This window comes from Raphanus sativus, chromosome 4 (genome assembly GCF_000801105.2).
Source record: "Raphanus sativus cultivar WK10039 chromosome 4, ASM80110v3, whole genome shotgun sequence".
NCBI lineage: Eukaryota > Viridiplantae > Streptophyta > Magnoliopsida > Brassicales > Brassicaceae > Raphanus > Raphanus sativus.
In genome coordinates, this window is record NC_079514.1 from 3,372,570 (window position 1) to 3,393,508 (window position 20,939).

General features: G+C 35.5%; 4 protein-coding genes across 4 annotated transcripts; all 4 read left to right on the forward strand.

Moving 5' to 3' along the window:
* Positions 1–1,663: 1,663 nt before the first annotated feature.
* On the forward strand, positions 1,664–3,567 carry LOC108854444 (protein DETOXIFICATION 51). The gene has a single exon (XM_018628009.2). The coding sequence runs from the start codon at positions 1,837–1,839 to the stop codon at positions 3,451–3,453; it is 1,617 nt and encodes a 538-aa protein (XP_018483511.1). The 5' UTR covers positions 1,664–1,836; the 3' UTR covers positions 3,454–3,567.
* A 10,011-nt stretch (positions 3,568–13,578) lies between these two features.
* Positions 13,579–15,534, forward strand: LOC108854445 (protein IQ-DOMAIN 25). The gene is made up of 3 exons (XM_018628010.2): positions 13,579–14,043; positions 14,192–14,380; positions 14,797–15,534. Exons 1-3 carry the CDS (start codon positions 13,645–13,647, stop codon positions 15,373–15,375), a joined length of 1,167 nt encoding a protein of 388 aa, XP_018483512.1. The 5' UTR covers positions 13,579–13,644; the 3' UTR covers positions 15,376–15,534.
* Positions 15,535–16,311: 777 nt separating this feature from the next.
* Positions 16,312–18,334, forward strand: LOC108854448 (vacuolar protein sorting-associated protein 32 homolog 2). The gene is made up of 8 exons (XM_018628013.2): positions 16,312–16,470; positions 16,589–16,749; positions 17,047–17,146; positions 17,250–17,335; positions 17,438–17,529; positions 17,633–17,747; positions 17,832–18,015; positions 18,110–18,334. The coding sequence occupies exons 2-7, from the start codon at positions 16,678–16,680 to the stop codon at positions 18,012–18,014; spliced, it is 648 nt and encodes a 215-aa protein (XP_018483515.1). The 5' UTR covers positions 16,312–16,470; positions 16,589–16,677; the 3' UTR covers position 18,015; positions 18,110–18,334.
* Positions 18,335–18,575: 241 nt separating this feature from the next.
* On the forward strand, positions 18,576–20,719 carry LOC108854447 (meiotic nuclear division protein 1 homolog). The gene is made up of 10 exons (XM_018628012.2): positions 18,576–18,733; positions 19,125–19,205; positions 19,292–19,408; positions 19,497–19,535; positions 19,651–19,758; positions 19,839–19,901; positions 19,978–20,029; positions 20,144–20,188; positions 20,278–20,357; positions 20,452–20,719. The coding sequence occupies exons 1-10, from the start codon at positions 18,731–18,733 to the stop codon at positions 20,560–20,562; spliced, it is 699 nt and encodes a 232-aa protein (XP_018483514.2). The 5' UTR covers positions 18,576–18,730; the 3' UTR covers positions 20,563–20,719.
* Positions 20,720–20,939: the final 220 nt, after the last annotated feature.

The following is a 20,939-nucleotide window of genomic DNA, read 5'->3' on the forward strand; positions in this document are numbered from 1 at the left end:
CAAGCTGGCCGCATCTTTCACAGGTTGTAGGTAGCCAAGAATATTCCACATCAATCATGGCGAAATTTCCTTGTTTATCCCAGGCTGCAACTTTTTGAGGAAATGGTTTATCGAGCTCAACTTCCACCATAACCTTAGCTTCACCTAACATTGTTGGGTCTAACCACGGTTTGTGGGATAACATCGGTTCTCCCAATCCTGATGCAATCCATTCGACCCCAAAGATGGAGAATAATGTGATGGGGATGTTTTTAAGCTTCACCCAAAGAGGAATTGAATTAATTTCAGGCAGGGTTATGGAGTCTTTGGCCGTCCAAGGTGCCACAACCATAATGCAGTCATCCACATGCCATAGACTACGTTGTAGGATCCATTTTCTAGTTGCCTCATCTGGAATGTGAAATATATATGAAAATTCACCAAGCTTCCTGACAGAAATCTCACATTTTCTACCCCACAGTCTGTTTAGAACAGCGTACACCAACCCACCAGATGGTACTAAGCAACGGTGAAACTGTCCTATCACATATTCCTTATGGTTTTGCAAACCTTGAAGAAGGACATGGTCAGGAATGATTACCTTAGGCGTGCCATCCTCCATGTACTCCGGAACTGTGACTCGATGTAGATTCCGTGTTTGCTGGTTCATTCGAGCAGCCCAAGGAAAGCGAGTCTTATCAGTAGGAATCCTTGTTTGATGAGTATGTGTAGCATCTAATTGATTAGCATTTTTCTTGGCCTTCAGTCGAGCAACAACAGTTTGATCCTCCTTCTGAGCCACGCGCTTCGTTGAAAGGGCCGGCCACTGAGAGTTGTCCATGTTGTTTTCAAAAGAAGAAACGAGATTGGTGTTCCCATTAATGATTAATGGCTTGGCCCATGCTCCTTGTAGCGAATCGTTGAGCGCATGAGTTGATGTTTGGGCATCCGTTAAAACTACCGTGTCGCCACTTTCCAGCACAGGAGGAGCAGAGGAGACCGGAGTTTGAACGCGAACCAGAGTCTGTGGTGATTGAACAACCTCCTTAGGTTGTTCCTCTTCGTCACAGTTCATCACAAGCAGAGCAGAGGAGACATGAGTTGGCGATAAGGGCTTGTCACTCTCCGGAGGTTGCAGAGCTCCGGGATCCGGTCCGTCGTTGTTTCCATCGATTTCAGAACTTTGAATCTCACACTCATCCATGACGAAGGTTCGTTGACGGTGTGAGAAGAGAGAGTGAGAGTAGATTCCGCTGTCCAGATGATGTGACCTCACCGGAAAACGAAAACGGAGACGGCTTTGCCGTCGAAGAAGAGATCGATTTAGAGGTTTTTGGGTCGCTCTTTAGGTCGCACAATTTTGCTTCTTTGAGAAAGGATGCTTTTGTTAGCAAAATATAATATTCTTGCTACATTATCTTTATTTTATGGTCCTCCTGTAATTATTATTATTTATTTATCTTTGACAAAGTCCTCCTGTAATTACATTTGGTAATTAATCTTTTTTCTTTTCTGTTGCTTCTAATTTCACAAATCATTCGTGTATCTGCATTGTCAATTTAGTAATACTTATGTATACTATATCAAAAAGTGTCGCTCACAAAATTCCCAAAGTATTTTAAAAATATATTTCTAGAAAAGGTAGGTTAGATTCTTTTTTATGTAAAAAAATGAAAATGAAGAAGAAAAAAAAGTCTGGCAACTCCTTTATTAATAGAGAAGATGTAGAGGAGAGAAGAAGCATCAAAGTTTCATTTTCTTTCACTTAAAACCTCAAAAAAAAACTCCAGAGAGCTCTTCACGAGAGAACTCTTTCTCTTTCCCATAATATCTTTCATTGTCATCATCACCACCGTCATGTTTAACACTTCAACAACACCACCTACAACCCCCGGCACTTGCACGGCCGTGTCCGAGAACCAACAATCTCAAACCGGAATTTTATCCTCGACCAAAACCTTGGAACATCCCACAAAGCTAAACTTCCGGCATTGCGAGAACATAAAATCTCCTGTCATGTCCGAAGCCGTAACGGAGGCGAAGTCTCTCTTCACGCTCGCTTTCCCGATCGCTGTGACGGCTCTAGTCCTCTACCTCCGCTCCGCCGTCTCCATGTTTTTCCTAGGTCGTCTCGGCGACCTCGAATTAGCCGCCGGTTCACTCGCCATTGCGTTTGCTAACATAACCGGTTACTCTGTTTTATCCGGTTTAGCACTCGGTATGGAACCGCTCTGTTCTCAAGCCTTTGGTGCTCACCGCTACAAACTCCTCTCCCTCACCCTCCATCGAACCGTGGTTTTTCTCTTGGTTTGCTGCGTACCGATCTCGGTTCTCTGGCTCAACGTCGGTAAAATCTCGGTTTACCTACACCAAGACCCCGACATCGCAGAGTTAGCTCAGACGTATCTCATCTTCTCCCTCCCTGATCTCATCACCAACACTCTCCTCCACCCTATCAGAATCTACCTTCGTGCTCAAGGCATCATCCACCCCGTCACTCTAGCTTCCCTCTCCGGCGCTGTTTTTCACTTACCGGCTAATATTTTCCTCGTCTCTTACCTCAGACTAGGTTTAAAAGGCGTCGCGGTCGCCTCCTCCCTAACCAACGTTTTTGTCGTGGCGTTCTTGATATGCTACGTGTGGGCGAGTGGTCTCCACGTGCCAACTTGGACCGACCCGACCCGGGACTGCTTCAGAGGATGGGCTCCTCTGCTCCGACTCGCGGGACCTAGCTGCGTCTCCGTGTGTTTGGAGTGGTGGTGGTACGAGATCATGATCGTTCTCTGCGGGCTGCTCGTGAACCCAAGATCGACGGTGGCGGCCATGGGCGTTTTGATACAGACGACGTCGTTTCTCTACGTGTTTCCTTCGTCTCTGAGCTTCGCCGTTTCGACCCGCGTCGGGAACGAGCTTGGAGCGAACCGTCCCAAGACGGCGAAGCTTTCGGCGACGGTTTCAGTCGTTTTCGCGGCGGCTACGGGGATCACCGCGGCGGCGTTTGCTTACTCGGTCAGAAATGTTTGGGGGATGGTTTTCACCAAAGACGACGAGATTCTCCGGCTGACGGCGGCGGCGCTTCCGATACTGGGTTTGTGCGAGATCGGAAACTGTCCTCAGACGGTGGGTTGCGGCGTCGTGAGGGGGACGGCAAGGCCGTCTACAGCGGCGAATGTGAACCTTGGCGCGTTTTATCTGGTGGGCATGCCGGTGGCTGTGGGTCTTGGGTTTTGGGCCGGAGTTGGGTTTAGTGGGCTTTGGTTAGGACTCTTTGCCGCGCAGATTAGCTGCGCCGGTCTTATGATGTACGTGGTGGGGACCACTGATTGGGAAGCGGAGGCTAAGAAGGCGCAGTCGCTAACATGTGCCGACTCTATAGAGAACGATCTTATTAAGACGGTGGTTAGTACTATGTGTGACGACGACGGTGAGAGCGATGAGAGACAGCCGTTGATTCGTATCACGGTACTTCATTAATAAAAATATTTATGATATTAATTAATTTAATTATAACTATAATTATTTTCTCCTCTCTTTTAATAGAAAGAGAAAGTTTTGTCTTTCTTGAATAGATTAACATTTCTTCCTTTTTTGTACGTTAACTTTTTTTTTGTTTATCTCCTTATTTTTTATGCCCTTATGATTGGCCGTCTCCGGTGAATTTTGATTTCTGCTTTTAGTTTCTACATATGCCAATGTTTAAATTTGTGTGTTATCTAAATAAATGTAAAAATAATCACATGGAAATTTGAAAACGTTAATTTGAGGCAAAAGATGTTGGGTCCTTCAACCAAAAAAAAAAATTTTGGGACCATATAGCTGGAGCGACAGAGAATTCAGAAAATATTTTTATTTTTATTTTGAAATATTTGTAAATTAAGATAATATAGAGGGAAATAACTAAAATAGTTGAAAATAAAATAAATAAAAGTACGTGTTATGGGTGATAAAAAGGAAAGGGAGTAATATGGTAATTTGTAAGAAGTGGCAACCCTATGGGAAACAAAGACTTGTGTCTCGAAGATTCAGACAGGTCTGAATGAACGTTTTGGATTCCCAATATACTAGAGTGCTGTTTTTGCTCAGAGATGAGAGAGATCAATTCCCAAGGACCATTGCATCATCTCATCATCATATATTTTTCGTCCTATAGTATTATACTATTATTCATAATAAAAAAATTATCTATATGATTCTGCATTTCGATGCTTATGGTTCCTTGTTTTTTTTTCCAATATTCAAATTGTATTATAACTGTTATATTTACCTTAAGCACGACGTTTTCCCTATAACACTACAAAATATTCTTACTTAACTAAGTATATTATTCACTGTATCATGGAATTAATTTTGAGAAAGCAGTGAATTAAATTGTACATTGAAAAATGAAACTTCTCATTAACAAAAGAATGAATTTTTTACTCGCCTTATTATCCAATCATCAATTTTCAACTAAGAGTCACGAATTTTGTTCTTTAGGCAAAGTGAAAATTATAAATTATTATGGGAATAATATTTATTTAGGAATAATATTTATTTAGTCGAAATAAAATGAACAAAGTATATTATAAAGAATAATAGAATATGAATATATTATTGTGTTGTATTAATATGCTAAAAATATTTTAAGATTAATTTGTTTTTCAAGTCTTTTCTTTTAGTTTTCACGAGTTTCATAGGCTTCACAATTTTGGTCCGTAAGATACACATCTTCCGGCCAACGTATTTCTAATATATATATATATATATATGTTATGAAATTGTAGTGATATTTTATGTCATCTTTAAATATTACCATGCCTCTCTTAAAAAAATGAACCATCATATCTTGATTAATTAGTGGTGTTAGGAAAGATTTACGTATGATTTTAATTAAATAATATAGTGCTATAATTGATTATTTGGGTCTGTGCTATGATTAATTAATTACGCCACATTTATAGGTCTGATAAAAACAGAATGCACAGCTGCGATCCTTGTGTACATCATTGTGTTCATAGACACAGCTCTCTCTGAAATATCATAGTTTACATTGGTAATGCACAAATGAAATTATAATATTTCATAAAAAATACTGTATAATAAATAATTTGATATTCATTGATATTATATCAAAACTGATGGTACTTCCTCCTTGCAGAGTAGCTTCGTACTACTAAAATTTTATGTGACAAATTGGGTACCAATTATTGAAGTACTGAATTTATCATCTGAAACAATATTTAAAAAAAAACTGGGAAAAGAGGACAAATTTTGAAAACAGTGAAAGCATCTTTTAAGTTATTTTCCTTTGAGGTGTTAAAAAAAGTTATTTTCCTTTAAATTTCAACAAGGTACAGCTAAATTTACAAGAGTTTAAACCAACCAATTGAGAACCAATCTTTATTCCTAAAATCTATAAAATTTATAACGAAAATATCTTATCCTAATGTATCACATTTTGCAAAATTAGGTTTTCCTTCTGTATTTGAGAAAAGATGTTTTAGAATTTGCACATAATAATAAAAACTAGTAAGATTTTAGTTTATGTTTTGAAAACTAAAACATCAATTTTTGTATAGGAAATGAGTATTGATTAATTCTTAAAATCAACACATTTGACCATCTAAAGCAGTAACTTTGTGGCATAAACATCTTAGAGCATCCCCATCAAAGGTTTATGGGGAGATTCACACACTTCCCAAAAAAAAATATTAAACTAATGAACAGTGACGAACTTGGGGTGTTGGGGTTCATCTGGATGAACCCGGGTCGTCACGAGTTTGTCACGTGACGACCCTCTAGTGGTCCTTTTTTTGTGAAAAAAAAAACGAAAAAAGTAAAAAAAAATAAAAATAAAATAAAGTTGTGAACCCCAAGGGGGGTTCACTGACGCTGATGCTATTAGAAACTTGGGATAGGAATTAAGTACTAACATTAATAAGCGTTGAATTTTTATTCAAACCTTAATATAGCTAGCTAGGTGTTATAAATAGAAAGTATAGACCTATTTCCCTAGGTCTTCCTGAATCTATTTTGAATCACCTGGAATGAATAAGATACTATTTTGGTGAAAAAAGAATCTGATACATGAGAAAGGGTAATAAATGGTGAAAAATGTAGATCAAGTAAGAAGGAAAAGGTTAGAGCCAAAAAAAAAAGAAATTAATTTCACTGCCCCAAAATAGCTAACATATGTGTGGGGGAGAGGAGAGAGGACAAAAGTAGTTGAAAGAGGAGAGAGAGAAAGTGAAGAAGAAGCAGAATAGTGGCAGATGTCCCCACAAATTAAGACAGATCACAAGTTACATAATTGGAGTGTACTGCTCGCATTCCACACGAGGGGGCCTCCCTTTATTTACTTACATGATACATCCAATGGCTTACATCTATCTCTCTTCTTGTATCTTCCTCATCCTCACACTGTTCTTTTTTCTATTTTTTTTTGCTTAAAACCTCACACTTTCAATGGACTATCCGAAGTAGCTCGTTTTATAGGTTATGTTCTCATGCTAGATCAATCTAAAATTCATTTTGATGACGAATTTTGAAATTCGACGGATGTCCTCGATTAAGAATGAACGAATGGCGTGATTTCTTATCAACTGAATTTAATTGATTATTACCAAATTTAAATCAAATTACAATGATCTATTCGGAACCTTTTAAATTATGATATTACATACATGTATAGTAATGTTTTCAACATGCTAACTAGTCAGCTATTTTGAACCTAAAGAAGTACGTTTAAACTTTTGGAGGTCAATAAATTCGGATAATAACAACATATGATTGGTACATGCATGTGTGCTAAATATCAACCATCTATAATAGTATTATATATTACGTGATATATTGTGAGATAAAAAATGCAAAATATCTGTTTCATTGTTTTAAAGTCAAAACACAAGCTTTGACGTTATCGTAAACGTTTAGTTATTATATTAGTTCTGAAAATATAATGTAGGGTATGGATTTTGAGTACGCGATTCTATATCAGTTTAAATAATTTTACGTATACCGTATATATGATATCTAGTTTTAGCAATACAAGAAATCGTTTCTACATGATGCTTAACTATTACTTGATAGCATGAAAAAGAAAAGCTATAGAAACGACATCATTAGTTTAAATATCGAAGGACTATAGATTAGTATATATTTCCTATAAAATGGTAGAAGATCTATAATTCCGCGGGCTAAAATAATAAAAATTCTTGTGAATGTTATCTAATTTGAAAAATTCGAATATATCAGGGCGAAACCTTAGTTTAATATGCCACTGATTTTGTGTTTGCTTGATTTTAATCATGTTAATATTTGTCATTTTGAATGCTTATAGTGCTGTGGTAGTAGTCCACATTCTAAAAGAATCATGCAAGAACCTCAATGCACTAATTAATGATAATGTAAATAAATACTATGAAAAGTATCGAATAATTGATTGGGTACAACTCCATCTTAGAAGCTTGGTGGATGCTGTTTTGGACCTATACTGTGTGTATAGAAATATTGCAACTGGGATATGTATATTAATGCATCTATAAGTCAAAGTTATTTTATAGCTTATCCTTCTTAGTGGATCAGCTCAACCTCTCAATAGATTTGTATATAAGTATTTAGTTCGAACTATATATACATATGCATGACCATAAGCACAAACTATCTTTTCATGTCACATGGGTTCGGTTCCATTTACGGTAACAATCAATCCCAATTTATATCCAATAGTGGACAAACATGTGATAACAAGACCCAAACATAAAACATAATACCAAAATAATAGTTTATAAAAAATATAAAGAACATTAACCAAACCACCATGCCATGAGAGACCAAAACACATGCACATACATGGGAGCCTACACAAGATGTTTTGGTCAATGCCCTAATTTATTTGTCTACCTTATAACCAACACTTTCACAATCTCATACCCATCATTGTCTTATAACCCCCAAAATAAATGATCAAGAGGTGACATAAACCCGTTTTAAGATAAACTACTCCACAAATTATAGAGAGACCTAAGTTACTAGCTATTGGCCTTGGTGATCGTACTTTATGCATACATGATCCTAGACAAAATCTTGACACTAGTTCAATCAAGATTCAAGCATTTTCATACATTTTGGTTAAGGGGAAATGTAAAATTCTATGCAACATTGGTGTGATAATGTACTAATCTATGTAACACTTTTTTTTTAATCTACGTAACAGTAGCAAGCGTGATAGAGATAGATTTGTATAAAATTGCATGCATATGTAACTACGTGGTCCATTATATATATAAAATTAAAAGTCTATTAGCTACAAAATGATATATAAAACTTAAAACAATATATTCAACCCGAACTAGCAAACCTCTGATCATGTCATACATTCGAACTTCGAATCCAGTACTACATTAATTAGCGCGAAAATCCATTTAGAACTTGCATTTATATAGATAATAATATAAAATTTTGATAACTTACTGAAAATATATATTTTATATAGATAATACTTATATAGAGCTAGTTGCATGTATATATGATAAAAATATCAATCCATTTCAAGTGGAGGTCATAACTCAGATTTATGAACACATGACTTGCCTGTGGGACACTCTTTTCTCCACATGTTACCGTTTTTTTGCTCTTTTTAGGGCTCTTTTTCTTAAACTTCTTGTTCTTTTTATTTTATTTATTTTATTTTGATAATTCAGATATCCGGATCTCTCACTTATTCCGACTATCCCACCGCATCCAACCGGAACTGGCGAAGAAGGTCCTGGAGACCAAACGAAAACCATGTTAAATCCGTTGTGGTCGGAGCTCGAACTCGTGATGGCGGATACCTCAGCCGAAGTTCCTTTACCACTAGATTACGAGCCCGGTTAACTTCTTGTTCTTTCTTTCCGCTATTCACATGTCTTGATTTTAAAATATGTAGACCCACTAATTTGACTCTCATTATATTACCAAACGCGATTTGACCTTAAAAGGGGAAATGGCCGATTGTGATACATATATAGGAATGTGTATATGCTGATGTTGTTCTTTTTAATGTATTTGTACTGTCTTGTTTAGAGTTTGATAGCATCTCTAGTTTTAATTTTGTTTCTCTCTTTCACATACTCACGTATATGGTTCTGTTTGAAGGGACTTCATACGCCAACTCGTTAGTTTTACACAACATCCAGGCCAAGATAAAACCAAAACTTTCATTTTTTTCGAAGAGAACCGGTCGCTCTTATATAACATTTATAATCAGAAACGTTTCGTTTCTTGTTTTCGTTAGACTTGAACCAGAAACAAACCAATTCGTAGTGATTTTTTGCTAATGATAGCAAACCGGACGTGGAACCTCTGGTGACAACATGAAAAGGAATATGACCGAATACTCCATTTTCTAGTTGGAGTGAGTTGAAGTTTAGACTTCAGAGTTTCCATCTGATGTCTAGAGGTTTAGACTCTGAAGTCTAAACGGAGTTCCAAATAAGTGTTGTTCTTTGATTCTAAAATGAGTTCATCATGGCAACACTATATTGAGACATTAGTATATGTAAAAGAATGGGCCCTGCGTTTATAGGACAAGGAGTCAGCCCATTTCAAGGACTCATCTAGCCCAAACAATTTTAACTTTACTCGTCATGCAAGGTTAAAAATGGACATTGTTCGATGCCAAAATGTGAATTTAAATGAACGCATACTAATCAGTAATCACATGTAATAACATGAACCTCTTAATACGCTGAATCATTAATGTACTAACCACTTCCAAGACATGAAAAAAATCATCATCATCATCAATTCTATTAAAACTGGAGTACAAAAATAAAATAACCCTGAGTTTTCTTCAATAACTACAATCCTATGCCACTTACATTTAATTTATTTTAATAAATAAATAAATAAGGAATATTCTCAACTACAAATTAAACTTTACTTTCCAAAACCATCGACTTTGTAGGTCCATATTAAATAGAACTCATAACAAAAGGGCGTCACTGACTTAATAACGTTTAAGTTCAGAAATCCATTCCATATGAAGAGAATCTCATATCAAACCTCTATCTTAACTTTTGTAACCTTTTGTTTGTTGTGATTTTGTTTGATCGATTTTTCAAATTATACTTCATATGGATATTGATTTGACAACGAATATAAAATAATAAAGGGAACACGAAATAGTTGTGCATTTGCAAAAAAAAAAAACATGAGATAGTTGTACTGATTATAATGAACTGATTATAGTGCTGGAAATAGTTTGTGTTTATCTACATTCTTATGTAAAGTTTCAAATTTAGTGACAAACAATAACTTTTAATACACGGTTTGTTAATAGTATATATATATATATATAGGATAAACGATTTTTATGATACTAATATATGAAAACACAATATTGTATAGTATATACACACTCCTTTCATAAATATACATATTTTAGAATTTTTATATATATTAAAAACACATTAAATTTTGATTGTAAAAACATTGATTTTGTTGGGTCTGGCGGGTAAATTTTGACTACATAGTTTTGTTATATAAACCATAAATTAGGTTATTAAAAGTCAAAATACATAATCTGAATAGTAGTCTAAATTAAAATTGTTTGGAAACATGAATAACAATATTACATTAATTCATTTTCCTATTTTACTTAGCTTAACAATTTCATTAATTATATTACCTTAACAATAATTTACATCATTAATTATATTACCATTGTAATAATATTCCATATTTTTATTTATTAATTAATCAATATAAACTTGTGCCAATTATAAAATCAAAAATATAAATAATTAGATTTTATATACGGTTAAAAGTTCGGTTTAGTTTGTTTTATTAAAACATTTTTTTATTTTAGTTTCAATTCGTTGGAAAATTACGTAGTCAAAAACATAATTCAAAAACATGTTTTGTGAATAAAATAATAACTTAAAATAAAAATAACAAAAATGTGATACTTTTACTGTCACTTACATTTTCACTCCATATAATAATTTACTAAATAAAATAACTTTTTTATTTCACTTAGTTTAGTCAAACACATATTTTTATTAAAATCAGTTAGACATGAATATTGGTTATTCATTTAAGTACAAGTTGTTCCTTTCGGGTATTGTTTTTTTTAAAAAAAAAATTAGGTCCGTTTCAATATTATAAAATTATGTATTGGTTTTGAGTTGGATCTTTTCGGATCTGGATGAGTTCGGTTTTGACATATAGAAACCTACAAATATTTAAATAACCAATATGTCTAAAACGGGTTTGGATAGTGTATCAAAATAACCATATTATCCGATTCGGTCCATGTCTTTTGAATATAATTAGTTATTTTACATGACATCTTAAACATATAGCACTTGCTAATTATGAAAAATAAATATCAATGTATAAAAATGTAAAAATTAATATCCGCACGGGTGTGTAGGTCAATATCTAGTTTTTAAATTATTTACACAAACACAGTGAAACCAAAATGGGTATCCTGCATAGTCTCTGGGTCCAGCCCATTCCAATTCTCTTACATTTTGTTTATCTTTTATGACCCAAGAACCAGCAAAAAGGATGATCCGTGAGCAACTGGAGCATATACAAAAGTTCACGTGCAAAATCAAAGTACCAAATAACTGATTATATACATCTTTAAAGATTATATATACAAATGCCTTTTCTCAAAAAAGAAAGAAAGATTATATATACAAGAAAAAATGACGAACAAGTGTACGACGAATTGAGAAAGCAGGACCGCAAGGAAGAGAGATTGTCAAATTCAAACATGTCGAAGACTTTTTTAGTCCCGTAAATAGAGAAGAGATACGTGACCTCAGCGCTGTAGATTCTCTTCTTCGTCTGTTTTCTTATCTTCTCTAAGTAAACATTTGAATTGTTGTTGAAATAGTTCTAGCTAACTACTTTGACATGGGTGCAAATTTTCATTTATACGATTCAAAATTTCAAATTATATACGTCATAGACAATTCCACGTGTTTAATAAAGTGAGCAGTGATCGTAGATTTTATTTTTAAAATTTGTTGAGTATGTTAAATCTTCTGTAGTAGAGAAATAAGTTTATTCAAATTCATGTTTCGGCAGCGAGCAACAATGAAATGGAAGAAAAAAAACATGAAATGAACACATGATTACTAGACGTTGCTTATAAAATCAGTAACTTGTTAATAATAATGCGATTATTCCATACAGTTATATTAATCTGTTAAAGTCAGCAAAAAAATTAATGAACTACTCCCTCCATCTATTCCATGACGTTCTAAAGATTTTTTTTTTGTTTAAAACTAGATGTATTTTCAATTTACAATGTGAAAATTATCAATTTTGTGTTAAATGATCATTTATATCCTACGGTCAATTGTATTATTGATCAAATTGTATCAAGTAAATATTAACGTTGGTTTTGTTTTAAAATATACAAATAAATATTTTTAAAATTATCGTGCGCAATTCTAAAATTACATTCTAATAAAACAATAGGAATATTGTATATAAATCGATCAATCCACTTATTGTTAATTAATTTAGATGTAAATCGATAATAAATCTGAATCTAACAAATTCAACTACTATTGCATGGATGTTATTTATATACTTGTTCCGTTGAATGTGAAAGAAGTTAATGAATAAAATTCTTACACTAATAGTTAAAAATTAACAAAACTAGATATACACATATATGTTTAGAAATCTATCTATTTAAGTTGAAGGTCCATGCATTATTTTAACAAAGTATATCGGAATGAAAAAAGTGGTAAGATAAATATTCCTTTTGTTTGTTAAGTAAATAAAAATATTTTAAGGGTTGGTGTCAAGTCTCAAGTCTATCAAAAAGTTCCGTTTTCAACTTTACAGAGTTTTGGGTAGAGAAAATGACCAATCCTGTGAACTGAATTGACATGTTAGTGGCTCCATTAAGTTGGAATCTCTGCCTGCACCTTCTGTTTTATCTAAAACAGAGTTTCTTTCTTTCTTTTACTTCAATAATCTCTCTCCCAAAAAAAGGGGAACGTAATTCAGATGAAATTATATGCAACGATTTGGACGGTTGGACTATATGTGCTCTAAACAAATAAATAGATAACCGTAGCATGTAGATGAAATATGACATATTTTAGAGTTTTGGACAATGCTAATTATGTTTAGTAGCAAACAACACTCTAGTTGATGTGTAGCGATAGTTTTCTTAAACCATTATGTATTTTTATCTTACAATAAGATTATTTTACTTGGGTAAATATATCGCCATTTTGAGTTATATTATTGTGAATTTACTTCATCATTATTTGCTTATAATTTTATAAGGCGGCCAAGAGCGTTACGCTATCCTTTACACTGTGTTTACCAGTAGCCACTTTTCGCTTTTATCAGAACTTTATACAAAGTTAATAAGTTGGGTTTCCAAGGCATATACATATAGCATAATATGTAGAAAACAATGGACAACACATTATTTATGCAGCATCGAATACTTTACAGTTTAAAGTATAAACACACTAATGGACTGGAGACTGGACCCTCTCGCTTGTCCAAATCGTACGCATACTTCGTCGTATCTTTAATTTTGGTATATTTACAAAAATTTAATATTAAAAAAAAACTGTATTTACCAAGTGAAACCAAAGCAGCACCATTGTGAAAAAAGAATCTCACAAAATTGACAACAGAGTGAAGAGAGACAAAAAAATGGGTCGAGCCACAAGATGGTTCAGGGGTTTATTCAGAATCAAACCTTCCTCATGTTCCGGCTCCGGCACCATTTCTAACCGCATTGACCGCTCTTCACTCGCTGGAGTGTCTCTCTGCGACAGCTACGAGACCATACCTCCCAATATTTCCGAGAGAGAAGCTGCGTGGCTAAGGTCGTTCTACGCGGCAGGGGAGGAGGAGATAGAGCGTCGAGCGCATGCAGTTGCGGTTGCTGCTGCCACAGCTGCTGCAGCTGACGCAGCTGTTGCGGCGGCTAAAGCTGCGGCTGCGGTTGTTAGACTCACGGGTCAAGGGAAGAGTGGTCCGCTAGGTGTTGGAAACAGCCGTGAGAATCGTGCGGCTATGCAGATCCAATGTACCTTTAGAGGCTACTTGGTACTAACAACTTTTTAAAAAGTTTTATATTCCTAACCGTTTCTTAATAATTATATTATATTGTTATAGAATTAAGACGTTACATGAAGTTTAATGTTTTTTTTTTGTTTTTTGCTGAATTTTGATGCATGATGTTTTAATGTTGAAGGCGAGAAAAGCGTTGAGAGCATTGAAAGGAGTGGTGAAGATACAAGCGTTAGTGAGAGGTTTTTTGGTACGGAAGCAAGCGGCGGCGACTCTCCGGAGTATGGAGGCTCTTGTTAGAGCTCAGGCCACTGTTAAGTTTCAGAGAGCTCTCCGCCGTATCGGAAACAGTGCTCCGGCAAGAAAGTCCACGGTACATACTTACTTTTTCGGTTTGACCGTGACGTGTTTTATTTTATGCATATCAAACTCAGCTATGAAGTCGATTAAGTATCCGATTTAGAGATGAATAATTTGATACATCAAAACAAAGTATATTATCTAAGAAAAGATTAGTAAAACTTTTTGTATGACCATGTAAAATTCTTAACTGCACGCTTACATAACTTTTTAGTTGTCACAGAAATAATTCAGTAACCTTTATGTAAAAAGAAAACCTTTATGTAAGCTTTCTCAAACTTTTTTTTTGGATCAAAGCTTTTTCAAACTTTTAAAAGAAAACCTTTTATGTAACAGATTGAAACTTTTTAATTATATATTATCATATATGTATAGTAAGATGAAAACTTTTTTTACTTCTTTGTAAAAAGATCTTGGAATATTTTACAGGAAAGATTCTCTGGGTCTCTAGAAAACCGAAACAACGGCGAAGAGACAGCTAAAATAGTAGAGGTAGATACAGGGATCCGACCCGGACACTATAGAATCCGAGTACCCGTTTTATCAGGTTCAAATTTTCTAGACAACCCGTTTAGACGCACGCTCTCTTCACCGCTCTCTGGCCGTGTCCCACCGCGTTTATCAATGCCTAAACCGGAATGGGAGGACTGCAGCAGTAAATTCCCGACGGCGCAAAGCACACCTCGTTACGCCGGAGGGTCTCCGACAAGAAGCGTGTGCTGCTCTGGCGGAGGAGTAGAAGCTGAAGCTGAGGCTGATGTGGATGCTCACCAGTTGTGTTTCTTGTCGGGAGAGTTTCATTCGAACGTTATGGCAGATACAACTTCTTTTAGGGGGAGACTGAGGTCGCATAGCGCGCCGAGACAGAGGCCGGGGATTAATGCGGCCGGGAGCGGATGGAGGAGGAGTGTTGGTGGAAATGGCGGTGTTCGGGGGCAGAGACCGTCATGTTCTGGTGTCCGAGAGGCTGTGGTGGGGAATATCGAAAGACATAGGGCTCATTGGTGACTCTCGTTCCAATGATTCCTGTCTTTTTAGTCTTCGTTCATTTGTTTAAAATTGTTCTTTTAGTAGAATATTAATTATTAGTATCCATTTTGTAATATCTACCCAATGAAACCATCGTCTTTTCTTATCCGGTGTATATACTATTAGGTTCAGTTTTGATTTGATTTATGTTTAGTTCGGTTTAAATTTATTTTTGTTTGTTTCTATCCAGTTCATTCGAGTATATTGTTTTTAGTTTTGTCTAGTTAAGAAAAACAATTTATAAAAACCATAAACAAATCATTATTTGACATTAAATCATTTTTTTCTGTATATGTAAATATAAAGCTAAACATCACCGTAAAAATCTAGAAGATTTAATCTATAATTCTATTCTTCTAACCTAATCTAAATATCATGTAATTTTCGGTTTTGATATTAAGTATGAGATTCATATTCTTTTATTTTACTTTTAGTTATGTTGATTCTATTCTTTAATATATAAAATATGTATTTTTTTTGTCTAATTGTTTATATTAAATTAAATATATTAAATTTTAATATTGTTAGTATATCTTCGGTATTGCTTTTTGGTTGTTTTTTATTTTCACGTTTTTTTTAATCTTTGATTCTGTATAAATTTCTTCAGTATATTTTCGGATTGGTTCGGTCTATAACTAAATCAAACCAAATCATTTGGGTTTAAATTTTTTTGAATCAAATGGTTTAGATATAAAATTTAGTTGATTTGGGTCGGCTTAAATTTGGTCGGATCGGTTTTGTTTGGTTCGGTTTAGTTGTTTTTGTCCCACCCCTAAGAAAAGGGTCCTGTTCGGTTCGTAAAGAAATAGTGGAATGGTTTCAAATATGATTGAAGTTGGGTTTAACCACCAACCGATCAGTATTATTGCCTACGACGTTGGTACAAGAGACAGATAATAGACAACCAACTATACGCATACACGTGTAATAACGATTTTAACATCAACGCGTGTGAAAGAAAAAGGAAAGTTGCTTCCTTCCTATCCTTCGATCTCAATCTTCTGTGAACACAAAAACACGGAAGAACATAACCAAACCAAACCAGCAAAGTCCTAAGATCTCCCCCACCCCCAGGTATTTGAATATTTCTTCATCTTCAATCTGATTCTTTCCTAATCGAATCCTTCCTCGTGGTCTAATCCATACATCGATCAATCGTTTTCCTAATTAAGGTTAATTTTTAATATTATAGTGATCTGCGATCGATTCGGTTAGGGAAGAAGAGATCGAAGTGTGGTTTTCTTCATAGCCGGTGAATTAAAGCAAGATCCTCAAGTAACCATGATGAATCGGTTGTTCGGGAAACCAAAGGTGGAGAACAATGCTCTCCAGACATTAGACAAGCTTAACGAGGTTTCACTTCGAGTTTCTTTACTTCTCTATATGTCTTCTTCATCTATGTTCGGTTTAATTAACACCATCTGTCGGTTTAAAATGAGCTCTCTCTGCTGTTTGTCTCGTTTATCACTTTAAATCCGTTTCTTCGTTTGTATGTATTAGTGTCTTAGAGACTTATTATAGTTGATACTCAAAAACCATGTCTCTTGGAATACAATTGATCTAAGTTTTGTTTATGTTACTTTGATTTTTTTTTTTTTTTTAACTTTACCATGGTTGTTGCTTGATGTAACGTTCATTTGTTCACGGCAGACACTTGAGATGCTAGAGAAGAAGGAGAAGGTACTCTTGAAGAAGGCTGGTCAAGAGGTCGAGAAGGCTAAAGAATACACTCGTGCTAAGAACAAACGCGGTAAACATCCTAAACTGTTTATGGCTCATATATACAATCTAAAGCTTGTTGTGTGTTGTGGGGTTATTTGACTTCTTTATAAGCTTTGTTGATCTTTGTGCAGCGGCTATACAGTGTTTAAAAAGGAAGAGGTTATACGAGCAACAAGTCGAACAGCTTGGCAATTTCCAGCTTCGTATACATGATCAAGTGAGCTTTTATATTCTTCTTTCTGTCTTTCTAAGTTTTGTTTTAGTTAGTTAGGAGATGAATTTATCATGATCGCATCTCTCTTTTTTTTAATTAATACAGATGATTATGTTAGAAGGCGCGAAAGCAACAACCGAAACTGTTGATGCGTTGAGGAGTGGAGCTTCTGCAATGAAAGCAATGCAGAAAGCTACGTAAGTGTTCGCTACGCTCTCTCGCATGCTTATCTCTTTTTCTCTGAATGCTTATAGCGTTATAGTGCCTAAACTCGAAAACACACTCTTTTTTTTTTAACAGAAATATCGATGACGTGGACAAGACCATGGATGAGATCAATGAGCAGACAGAGAACATGAAACAGATCCAAGAAGCATTATCGACTCCTATCGGGGCAGCAGCTGACTTCGACGAGGTAACTTTCTTGTGCCCCCACAGGATCCATGTATTATAAAGCGAATGATCTTTGGTCTAAGAAATCTACTTTGTCTATTTGTAGGATGAGCTAGAAGCAGAGTTGGAAGAGCTAGAAGGTGCAGAGCTTGAAGAGCAGCTTCTTCAGCCCACCACAGTATTGCCTTCGGTTCCTGTGCCTGCAGGGCGTCAAGCAGCACGTCCTACTCCTAAGCGGACCGCAGAGGAGGAAGAACTTGCTGCATTACAGGCTGAGATGGCCCTCTAAGGTCGTCGCACAAATTCACTTCTCTTATCTATATGAACAAAACAAATCAATCGATTGTTTGTTTCTCAAACAATGTTTGTGCTGACGACTTGCAGGTTGTATTCACGAACCGGAGAAGACCTGTATGCATTGATAAACCAAGAACAGGCGATGTATATAAGGATCTCAATGTCAAAAAAATTTAAAACCTGAGCGAAACTTAATAATAAATAATCCTCGTCGTACAATGTTATTTTTATCAACAATTGACTTTTTCTTCTCCACATATACTATTATCTTTTGTATTTGATTTGGTAATCTGATGGGTTACTTACTGCGTACGCACTGGCTCGTCCTATTTACACTTTCTGGCGTTTATAAAGACTGTAGCCGTGCATGTATGGTCGGTCAACTGTGCATTGCGTTGACTTACTATCGTGCATGTTCGTATCAAGCGAAAAGAAAAATCAAACTTGGAAGAGTAATTTTTCATTTTTGTCATGCAGGAGGGGAGTAACTAATTTGAAAAACACAGAGACTTAAATTAGAAACCAGTTAATAAATTTTTCAAAAATTCTTAACCTAATTAAATATTTTTATTGATAGAAGGCGAGGGAAAAAAGCCCGCTTAAATATTGGAGGCGGCTTCTTCAACAATTTTCATTTCCCACATTGCAGGTAGAGAGTCTCGAGATAATCCCTTTGTGGATTTCATCTTCACGAACAAAAGGATCGTCATGGTAAATATTTCGATTCTACATTACTCGCAAACTAAGATAACAATCTCTGTGATTCGCGAGAAGATGAAGTGATTATCGGCGAAAGCGTGAACCATATTTTACACTGCACTGAGCTTTAGCTTGTGCTTTCGAGTTCAGATTGATTTTTTTTTTTTGCGTGTTGTTCTTACTGTTTGATTCGATATACATATATATTTGTTTGCAATCGCGCGATGTTGATTTCTATTTACGATTCGATGCTATATTTTCTCTGAGGAATTTCCACAAACACTTGGTCTGCTATTGACGATCTCGGCTTAGATTTCAAATTCTCGACCTCGATGCAACATTCTTTTCGTTTCAACTGAATCAGTGCTTTCTCTTGGTTGTTGATAATAATACTCATCATCAGTCGAAGAAAAGGGGGCTTTCTTTGGAGGAGAAGCGCGAGAAGATGCTTCAGATCTTTTACGACTCTCAAGACTTCTTCCTTGTGAGCTGCTTTTGTTTAATTTTTTTTCCATCTCTATATACTATAGTAACGTAACTTATGGATCCGCACTAAATATGTTTTTTCAGCTAAAGGAACTTGAGAAGATGGGTCCTAAGAAGGGTGTGATTAGCCAGTCTGTTAAAGATGTCATCCAGAGTCTTGTTGATGATGATCTTGTTGCCAAGGACAAGATTGGTATCTCTGTGAGTAGTAGCTTTAGTCCTTCTTGTCTCGGATCCTTGTTGGCTTTTTATATGTTGTTTAACGGTGTTGATTATTATGCGTATGAAGGTCTACTTTTGGAGCCTTCCCAGCTGTGCCGGCAATCAGGTGACCGACCCACTCCTCTCAATCCCATCGTATCGTTAAGATTCATGTTAGTTTTGAGTGTAACTGAATGTATAGATTCTTATCTTATGCTTCAAACTATTCTGAACTTGTACAGCTTAGGAGTGTTCGCCAGAAACTTGAATCTGATCTTCAGGGTAGCAATAAAAGGCTTGCTGAACTTGTTGATCAGTGTGAAGCCTTAAAGAAGGGAAGGGAAGAATCCGTAAGTATTTTCATGTGTTGAAGAATTTTATTCAAATGCTTGAATAATCTTTCTCACCAGAATTGATCTTCTGTCTACAGGAGGAACGAACTGAAGCTTTGGCGCAACTGAAAGATATTGAGAAGAAACACAAAGAACTCAAGGTTAGACAGATTGCAATATAGGCTACATGCTTTCACATGTTTAGCAAGCCACTAATAGTTTCTTCATCTTATACAGAACGAGATGGTACAATTTGCTGATAACGATCCAGCTACCTTAGAGGCAATGAGTAAGTTTTACATTTTGTTTTTTGTTTAGTCTCCTATGGCTTTCGTTTGATCAGAAAAAAATAGCAAATTGTCTTGTGCTATAACTATGTGTATATCTCTTCTAATTTTCACAGGGGCTGCAATTGAAGTTGCTCACCAATCGGCTAACAGATGGACAGGTTTCTCATTTCTAAAACTTTGAAATACTTTTTCAGCTTAAAATGTTCCACCAATCGCCCTAACTTGTAATACTTTCAAACCTGCTTAGATAACATCTTCACATTGCGACAATGGTGTTCAAACAACTTCCCCCAAGCCAAGGAACAGCTGGAACATCTATACACGGAGGTGTCTTTCCATATCTTTATTACCAATTCCAGATTTCACATTTGCTAGCATCGAAGAGAAGACTCTAAATCAGATGGGTTTTTGCATATATCAGGCGGGAATCACCGAGGACTTTGACTACCTAGAGCTATCTTCATTCCCATTGAGCTCATCCTCCCATGATCCCGAAACTCCAAAGCAGCTTCTAGTAGATGATCAAGCTTAGTTCTAATACTATCCACCATAATAAGTTAACGACACTATAGTGTCTTTTATAGTTTCTGGTTCTAATAGTTGCAACTGTTCGTCTTTGTATGTGACTGAAGCATCTAAATCAAAAACTCGTTCACCAAGTTAAATAAGATACTTTACTGCTTCTGATGCTTGTGGTCTATTTGTCGGCTATGTACAATGTTGGCTTTGTCCTACCATTTTATTGGAGTTAATATAATATATCATGGGTGGTTGTTGACTTCCCTTGTAAATTTGTTGACAGCTGTATTACAACGTTATGTTATGCCTCGGCCGCTTTTGTTTTTTGAGACGTGAGCAGCACTTCATACTATACACAAAAGAAAACAGTGCGTAGACTTTTTGTACTTT